Source organism: Lolium rigidum, chromosome 3, assembly GCF_022539505.1.
Source record: "Lolium rigidum isolate FL_2022 chromosome 3, APGP_CSIRO_Lrig_0.1, whole genome shotgun sequence".
In the NCBI taxonomy this organism is placed as follows: domain Eukaryota; kingdom Viridiplantae; phylum Streptophyta; class Magnoliopsida; order Poales; family Poaceae; genus Lolium; species Lolium rigidum.
The window spans coordinates 119,870,843-119,880,252 of record NC_061510.1 but is presented as its reverse complement, the minus strand read 5'-3'; the positions used below and the strand labels follow the sequence as shown (position 1 = coordinate 119,880,252).

The window sequence follows — 9,410 nt, the reverse complement described above, 5'->3', positions numbered from 1 at the left end:
GGCCAGACGAAGCCAGTAGTGGAAGGTTTCTGTCTGTTCTTCCTCGGTAGAACCAACAAGGGCACCGTCATGCCTCCCGCTGGATTTTCCAGTTTGGGTGACTGTGTGTGCCCTCGAATGTTCTTTCTTGGCAGCGAACATACGGAAATCAACACAACTGGTTTCTATTTTAAAAATATTTATATTTGTGTCAACCATGGTTCAAACTATGTATTCGTTTGTGTAAACCATGTTCTAAACTATATATTAGTTTGTGTAAAATAATCTTCCAATTTGTAGTATTTGGAACTATGTTCAAATGAAAAAGAGAAAAAAAAATGCGTCGGGCCGCTGGAGCCAACCCCGGACGCAAACGGATGCACAGACGAAAACGGTCATTTGAGCGTCCGCTGCGCGACGTAAACGGACGCGCGCGGACAATAAAATGCGTCGCGCCACTGAAGATGCCCTAAGTCTGAAACTTTCTTTTTTAAGTACGCAGTATGTGTGTTCACTGTTGAGGATCTTGAGATTACAATTCTTAACGAGCAGTAATTTATGATGTGTAGCTCTCTATGGCGTTACCCAGCATATGCATTTGATGAAAGATGTGAAAGCTATCCAACTACAGTCAGTTCAAAGTATATGACTCCTGGTGCAGTTCAACTACAGTCAGTTCAACAAAGTGATAAAGGTTGCCAATACAATAATGAAGTGACAAGGTTGCCACTAGTGCATGTCCTCTTGAGATGAGCAATTTCACATGGGAAACACGACGAGCTGTTTGTGGAGTTTCCCGCGGAAAAAAAAAATACTTTGTGCATAGTTTCCTGTAAAAACTGAGTGCAGAGTTTTCATAAAGCAATGTCAGACTACGCTTGTACACACTAATTTTTTTTTCGAGAATGTGTACACACTCTAATTCAAAAGAAGTATCATGGTTTTGAGATCCACAATTTCTCATGGCAAGCATGGGGAACTGCATAGAGAATTAATTTGTCAGTTTCAAAGTAGATTCCCTTCCAAGAGCAGCGATAAAACCGATGACAAGTTTGTGCAACCACATGCTTTGATACTCTTTCTATACATAGATAGCAATCGTTGAGTTGCGAGCTGGGATCGACATCGCCTATATCGCAAAAGTAAGAGCACTCTGTTTGCGAGCCCATAACCAGATAGTCTCAGAGAACAGAGTGGGCAACAATGGCGGAACTTCTTGTGAGCGCATCCACTGGAGCGATGGGTTCCCTCCTGAAAAAGTTAGGTACCATGTTGAGTGATGAATACAAGCTGCTCAAGGGTGTCCGTGATGACATCAACTCTCTCAAAGATGAGCTCGAGGCTATGCAAGCATTCCTCCTCATGATGGCAGATGTTGAGGAACCTGACCACCAAGCAAAGCTTCGTGCCGATGCTGTGAGGGAGCTGTCATATGAGATCGAGGATAAAATCGACAAGTTCATCCTTCTCGTGGACCATGAGCCAGCCAGCTCCAACTCTGATCGCTTCAGGGAGTTTTTTAGCAAAAGCATGAGCAAGATTACCAACATCAAGACCCGTCATCGGATTGCCAAGGATGTCAAAGACATCAAGAGCCAAATCAAGGAGGTCAACAAGAGATATGCAAGGTACGTAAGTATTTTTCAGTGCAATAACTATTTACTTTAATTAGTGAGAGGTTAACATTTTATCAAATATTATCACCAATAGTTTGCACTCTTTATACCGAATTTCTTCATAAAAAATGAAGGTACAAGATCGAGGAGTCTTCCTCCAAGCCTAGAAATGCAAGGGTTGACCCCCGACTCCTTGCTATCTATAAAGATGCTTCCGAACTTGTCGGTATCGATGGGCCAAGAGATGAAGTTGTAAAGTGGTTGGGAACCGAGGAAAGTGAATCGTCACATCACCCAAAAGTGGTCTCTTTTGTTGGATATGGAGGGTTAGGCAAGACTACTCTTGCCAAACAGGTTTATGACAAGCTTGGGGAAAACTTTGAATGTCGTGCTTTCGTGTCTATTTCACGAAATCCTGACATGACGAAGATTTTGAGTTCTGTATTGTCTCAAATACAAAATAAAACAGAGGCTCATGCTGGATCAGAGGATCTACAACACATCATCGACCACATTAGAGAATTCTTGAAAGATAAAAGGTAAGGGAATTCTACTGCTCAGTTTTGATCCAAACAGGTCACAATAATGTTAGTCGCGTTGTTGCTGGTAGTGGTCATGCAGCTTCCTACAAACTACTAAATTTATTTAAACTTTACAAGTTGCAAAAATCTTAGTCTTATTGTCACAAATTAAATCTGTGCATTGGACATGATATACGTATACCGTTAGATTGTTTTTCGAAATGGGGGTATTCCCCGGCTTCTGCATCATGACGATCCACACGGTCATTTATTTAAAAGAAGGTTCAAAAGAGTATTGTTTACAACTCACGCATCCTCGAAGATTGATAAAAAAATCAACCATCGAAATAAACACATACTATGTGTACACATCAACATAGCCTTCTAGTATGTCGCCAACCATCCTGGTACAAGATATCCTGAGCGACCATCAGGAGCGTGTGCATCCAGAAACCATGGCATCCCGCTGCCCCTCCGGAGAGAGTAGGGCCCAAAGCTGGACCCAGTGGGAGACCATATGGATAACCTGCAAGAAATGAAAAGATGTTTTTTTTATTAAAGATTATATCATTCCTGACCCTCCAAGTAGACCAACATAAAGCAGAAACCCCAATCCGGATAAAAGCCTTAGATTGTCTATATACTCCATTTAACCAATTACCAAACATATTAGTAACATTGGTGGGAGGTGGAAGATCATATGTAAAGTTAACCGTACGCCATAAGAGCTTAGCTAAAGGGCATTCAATAAAAAGGTATTGAATGGTCTCCTGTTCCCCACAGAAAACACATTTTGTACACCATTCCAATAACGCTTAGCTAGATTGTCCTTAGTTAACAACACCTTATTACTCAAGAACCACATGAAAATCTTTTTCTTTAGAGGGATTTTAACCTTCCATAGATACTTCCTGAGGAAGGGGGTATGGTCACACATAAGATCTTCATACATCGATTTCACTGTAAACAAACCACTCGTTGTCAAATTCCAGACAAACCGATCATCCTCTTCATTCAATTGTACCATCATAAGTCTCCGACATAATTGCAACCATGAAGTCCATTTATTACCACTCAACACTCTTTGGAATGTAATATTCAGTGGAGTTTGGGCTAACACCTGTGCCAGTGTGACATTCTTATGGTGTACTACATTATAGAGAGACGGATATTGTTGAGCCAAAGAAGTATTTCCTAACTAGGTATCTTCCCAGAAGCGGATACTCAAACCATTGCCCACTTTGAAAAAACCCCTAGAAAAAAACTCTTGTTTAACCTCCATTAAACCTTTCCAGAATGGGAAATCAGTAGGTCTCGCTTGAACCTCCGATAATGTCTTCTTTCTTAGGTATTTATTATGTAGCAATTCCTGCCACACCCCGTCTTCATTAAGAAGTTTAAAAAGCCATTTACTCAATAAACATCTATTTTTGATTTCGAGAACCTCAATGCCTAAGCCCCCTTGATCTTTGGGTCTACAAACAATGTTCCATTTTGTAAGCCGGTATTTTCTTTTGTTTTCATCGGACTGCCAAAAGAACCTTGATCTATAGAAGTCCAAATGTTTCCTTACCCCAATAGGTATTTGTAGGAAAGACAACATAAACATCGGTAAGCTAGTTAACACTGAATTAATAAAACTAACCTATCACCATAGGATAGTAACTTCCCTTTCCAGCATCCTAATTTACTCTCAAACCGTGTTTCTACCGGATACCAATCCGAATTTTTGAGTTTTTTGTAATGGATTGGAATACCCAAGTATCTAAAGGGAAGTTGTCCAGCATCACATCCAAAGATCTGCTTATACTGGTCCTCCTCCTCCTTTGCCTTTCCAAAACAAAAAATCTCACTTTTATGAAAGTTAATCTTGAGTCCCGATAACTCTTCAAAGAGACACAAAATTAATTTCATATTAACTGCTTTGTTGAGGTCATGTTCCAAAAAAGGATAGTATCATCAGCGTATTGTAGTATAGAGAGACCTCCCCCAACTAAATGAGGAATTAGCCCTCCTACTTGACCATCCTCTTTTGCTCTTTCAATTAAGATGGCAAGCATATCCACTACAATATTAAAAAGCATTCGAGACAGAGGATCTCCTTGCCTTAGACCTTTTTTTGTCTGGAAATAATGTCCAATATCATCATTCACCTTCACCCCAACACTACCTCCTTCAACGAATTGTTGCACTAATCTCCCCCATTCTGGAGCAAATCCCTTCATTCGTAATGTTTGTTGTAAAAAAGGCCATTTCACCTTATCATATGCTTTCTCGAAGTCGATTTTAAATAACACCCCATCCATCTTCTTAGTATGTAGTTCATTAATTGTTTCATGAAGTATGACTACCCCTTCCAAAATATTCCTACCTAGCATAAATGCTGATTGAGTTGGTTTTATAACTCTATGGGCAATCCCCGAGATGCGATTCGTACCAACTTTAGTGAATATCTTAAAACATACATTTAGTAAACAAATAGGTCTATATTGTTGTATTTGAACAACATTCTCTTTCTTGGGTAACAATGTGATAACACCAAAATTTAGTTTATAAAGGGGCAAATCCCCATTGGTAAACTGTGAGAATAAGGCCATCAAATCACCCTTTATTACATCCCAAAAAATTTGATAGAACTCAGCTGGAAAACCATCTGGTCCAGGAGCTTTATTCAGTTCCATCTGAGAAATTGCCTGAAAAACATCCTCTTCAGTAAAAGGGGCCGATAAGATCTCATTCTCAATTAATGAAATTTGCGTGATATCGTGGATCTTCTCTTCAACTAAATAAATATTGGTTGGTGTCGGTGCTCCAAAAAATTTCTTATAGAATTCAGTAATATAGAACTTTAAATTATCTTCCCCAACAATAGTCCCCTATTGTTGTTCTAATTGGAAAATTTTCTTTCTTCGGTGTTTACCATTCGCTATTAGGTGAAAATATCTCGTATTATTACCCTCTTCTTGAATATGCTTTACTTTCGCTCTCTGGGCCCATTTGGACTCCTCTTCTCTTTTTAATTTATTCAGACTATCATTTGCCATTTTTAATTCCTCCCTTTCATGTGTATTTAAAATATTTGTTTCCACTTTCAAATCAAGATGATCCATGATATTTAACAATCTCTCTTTTTCTTTCTTATACTTTCCACTCTGATTTTTTGTCCATCCCTTAAGGAATCTTCTTATATGTCTTAGCTTATTCAACCAAACTTCCATCGGACTAGCTCCACCTATGACTGAGTTCCACTCCTTTACTACCATATAAAAAAAACCTCTTGTCGCAACCAATGTAGCTTAAAAGAGAATTTTGCTTGGTTATCTAGGTGTGCTTTCACTCCTGAATCAATAAGTATTGGAGTATGGTCAGAATCAGCTCTAGTTAAAGCTCTAACAGTCACCAAAGGAAATTTTTGTTCTCACGAGATTGATGCTAGAACTCTATCTAGTTTCTCATATGTAGGTTCTTCTCTCCTACTTGCCCATGTAAATTGTCTCCCAGTGAGAGAAATTTCATGCAAGTTCAAGTGCTCAATTATTGCATTAAAAACAAAGGGCCAACACGCTTTGAAATTATCATTAGTTTTCTCCTTCCTTTTACTAATAATATTTGAAATCACCCCCCTACCAACATAGGTAGTGTTTTAGATTCACAAGTTCTCACTAATTCAGCCAAAAATTCTGCTTTGTGCAAGTCCTGGGCAGCCCCACAAACCGGCACCAGAATCCATTCAAATCCATATCTCTTACATTTAATATGAAGTTTAACACAAAAGTCTCCCGTACTTACTTTTAACACTTGTAGCGTATCGGAGTTTATTCCCACTAGAATACCCACTGAGCGACCATGTGGTGGTAAGCAAAACCAAGAGAAATTATATCCCGCAGCTAATTTTTTCAAAAAAGGAATGGAGAAATTAGATCTCGCAGTTTCCAACAAAGCTTTGAAGTCTAATTTATGTTCTCGAATTGCCTCTTTGACAAACAAATGCTTATCAGTATCTCCAAAATCTCCTGGATTCCAGTTAGTACCTTTTATATTCTGCATTATGAAAATTGTTTCTTAATTCTTTTCCTACTGCTTTTGCGAATATTGCTAGTATCATAAACTTTCCTTTGTCTATTTTTCTTTACTTTAACCATTGGTTTAAGATGTTCCAAGTGATCATCTAAATTCAGTGGGATATCATCATCCTCAATCATCTAACGTATACCGTTAGATAGGATACACATTTTCTGTTATATTAGTCTTTCTCTTATGGCTAATAGGTCCTTTCCGATTTGCTCATCTCTTTTTGAGGATCTGTGCTCTGTTAGCATCGATGGGACTAATTAACCTCATCCCTCTTCCCTGATGTTAGAGCAACATAGCAATATCCCCAACAGTATGTTTGACTTTTCACGCTCCAGTGCATGATAAAGACTATGATTTCATTTGTAATATGCCAACAAAACTAACAGATGCATCTGATATAAAAATATTTTGCATAAAAATACATATCACTTTTGTAGGCGTAGTCTGTATAGTTTCACGTAGTGGTTGATTATTAGACCTGATGCAAAATGCGGGACACACGAGCACTGCACTGTATTTCAACATAGCCCTTCTTTTTTTTCGATATGGGAGCATCGCTCCGGCCTCTGCATCAATAGATGCACACAGCCATAACATAGCCCTTCTATGCACATGAATACTAATTCGAATACAAATTTTCCGTACTCTGCACCTTGAGTTTTAATTTCTTGAGTGAAAGACGAACCAATTATTCCTAAACACAAACAACAATAGTTAGAGTACTTCCGCATTGAGTTAAATTAATATAATTAACATGTTGAAACAATGTTGAAAGCCATGCAAGCATCCAACCCTTACGCATAGAAGTAGCTTTTGATAAAACTGACCAATATTGGCGTATGTTCTCCCCAGGAGCAAGTAGTCTCTCACGTGGTTATTACTAATGTGATATGAAATGTGATTAGGTACGCTAACACATACATAGTATATAATGTCTTCATTTTCCTAAAACTGTGTGGCAGGTACTTTATTGTAATTGATGATATATGGGATTTATGTACATGGCAAACGTTGGATTGTGCGTTATTCAAGAACAGTTGTGGCAGTGTAATCATGACCACAACACGTGTGTATGGCATAGCTAAATCATGTTGCTCTTCTCATGGGGATCTTGTCTACAAAATCAAACCACTTAATGTTTCTGACTCGAAGAAGCTATTTTTCAAGAGAATATTTGGTTCTGAAGAAAATTGCCCTTCAAAATTGAAAGAAGCCTCAGAAGATATTTTAAAAAAATGTGATGGTTTACCATTGGCGATCAATGCCATATCTGGCTTACTGGCATTGCACAGGGAATCAAAAGAAGAGTGGGAGCGTGTGAGACGTTCTGCTGGCTTCTCACAAGGCAAAAGTTCTGGCACTAATGCCATGATATACATACTGTCGCTGAGTTACTTTGACCTTCCCCTTCACCTAAGAAGTTGCCTGTTGTATTTGACTATGTTTCCAGAAGATTATGAGATTCAAGTGCAGCGTTTAGTACACAGATGGATTTCTGAGGGTTTTATTCATGGCGAACGTGGGGAGGATCTTGTTGAATTAGCAGAGATCTATTTTCATGAGCTTGTTAACAGAAGTTTAATACAGCCGGTTGATATAGAATATGATGGCAAGGCCACCATTTGTCGAGTTCACGACACTATCCTTGATTTCCTCATTTTAAAGGCTACCGAAGAGAACTTTTGTGCATTCCTAGGAAGTCGTTCAAAGCAAGATAGAAAAATCCGTCGGCTCTCTCTGACTGGGAATGAGGAACAAGGAAGTTTTGAGCAACTGGATCTATCACATGCTCGGACACTTGGGTATTTTGGGTATGATGGGAACATATATTTTCCTACCTTACCGAAGTCTAGTGCTCTACGTGTGCTGGATGTATATGGTTGTGATGCAGTGGGGAACCATCATGTCAAACATATTGGAAGACTTTTCCAGCTGAGGTACTTGAACATTTGTAACACAGATATATCTGAGCTTCCTAATCAAATTGGAGACTTGGAGTATCTGGAGACACTACACGCAAAATGCAGAAGCTTACTTGAGCTGCCTGAATCAGTTAGCCGGCTAAAACGATTGACACGTCTGATTCTTGATCGGGCAACAAAATTGCCCAATGGGATTGGGAACATGAAGAGCTTGGAAGAGCTTGAGGATATAGCACTCTGGAGGCAGTCACCAAACTTTGGGGAAGAGCTTGGCAAGCTAACAAACCTCAGGAAGCTGAAATTTGCTTGGAAAATCTGTGGACTTGACCAAGCAGAACATTGGAACGAAAAGCTAGTGTCCTCTCTTCGTGAGCTGGAAAAATGCAGCCTTAAGATCATCTGTGTTAGAATCGTGTTGCCAAAAACAGATGACTTCGTTGGCCAGTGTACGCTCCCTGATCTGAAAAGCATCCGAGAGGTTGAAGTACATTATGGGAAAGTCTGTTGGATTAACAACTGGTTGCATTCTCTGGACAACCTAGAAAAATTACGTATTTGTCCTGATGTGAAAGTAGAGCCGCAAGACTTTGATACTTTTGCAGGTATACCTACTCTGGTGCAACTGGACATGTACAGTTCTTGTGTAGGAAGAGGGCCCATTGTCATCAGCAGAGGATTTCAACAGTTACAGAAGTTTGAAATGCCATATGGTTCCAGAGAGCTGAGGTTTGAAGCAGGGGCAATGCCAAATCTCAACAAGCTTGAGATCAGTATTTTCCTAGATGAGCTCAAGCCTGCTGGTAGTGGTGTTAATTTTGGCATCCAACACCTCTCCAGCCTGTGTCGGGTCTATATCTCAGTGCACAGCTCGGGAGTGACGCCTGCAGAGGTGGAGGCTGTGGAGGATGCTTTGAATAGCATGGCCGAGGCACACCCTAACCGACCCGCATTGATATTGGATAGAATAGACGGAGGCAACGCTGATCTTCGACTTTTTTTTGACACGGTGATTTTGAGCTTAGACTAGTTACAATAGGGAGTATTTTATAGGTATCATGTATATTGTTAGATGTATATATCTGTATATTGTAGTTTCTCCATATGTTAGGGGGTTTTCTGCATATGTGCACCTGTACATGTACTATATATTGTGGCCTTTGGCCCCCTGGTAATACATCAAGCATATTGCCCTAACATGGTATCAGAGCAAAACTTGGTCCTAGTCTGTACGTTGTCGTCCCGGCCGTAGTTGCGTGAAGTGTATATGTGGATTGCCTAGCCCTTTCCATCAGTTCGGA

At 39.6% G+C, this 9,410-nt stretch overlaps 1 protein-coding gene across 1 annotated transcript; it reads left to right on the top strand.

The window, feature by feature from the left end:
* The first annotated feature begins 1,182 nt into the window (after nucleotides 1-1,182).
* Nucleotides 1,183-9,139, top strand: LOC124695420 (disease resistance protein RGA5-like). Its single transcript, XM_047228273.1, has 3 exons — nucleotides 1,183-1,607; nucleotides 1,730-2,134; nucleotides 7,153-9,139. Exons 1-3 carry the CDS (start codon nucleotides 1,183-1,185, stop codon nucleotides 9,137-9,139), a joined length of 2,817 nt encoding a protein of 938 aa, XP_047084229.1.
* The last annotated feature ends 271 nt before the right edge of the window (nucleotides 9,140-9,410 follow it).

Excerpts from the sequence above, each read along its gene's own strand:
- LOC124695420 (XM_047228273.1), top strand. The coding sequence starts at position 1,183 with ATGGCGGAACTTCTTGTGAGCGCATCCACTGGAGCGATGGGTTCCCTC. Across the intron at positions 1,608-1,729 it reads GTCAACAAGAGATATGCAAG|GTACAAGATCGAGGAGTCTT; the intron begins GTACGTAAGTAT and ends TAAAAAATGAAG. Across the intron at positions 2,135-7,152 it reads GAATTCTTGAAAGATAAAAG|GTACTTTATTGTAATTGATG; the intron begins GTAAGGGAATTC and ends ACTGTGTGGCAG.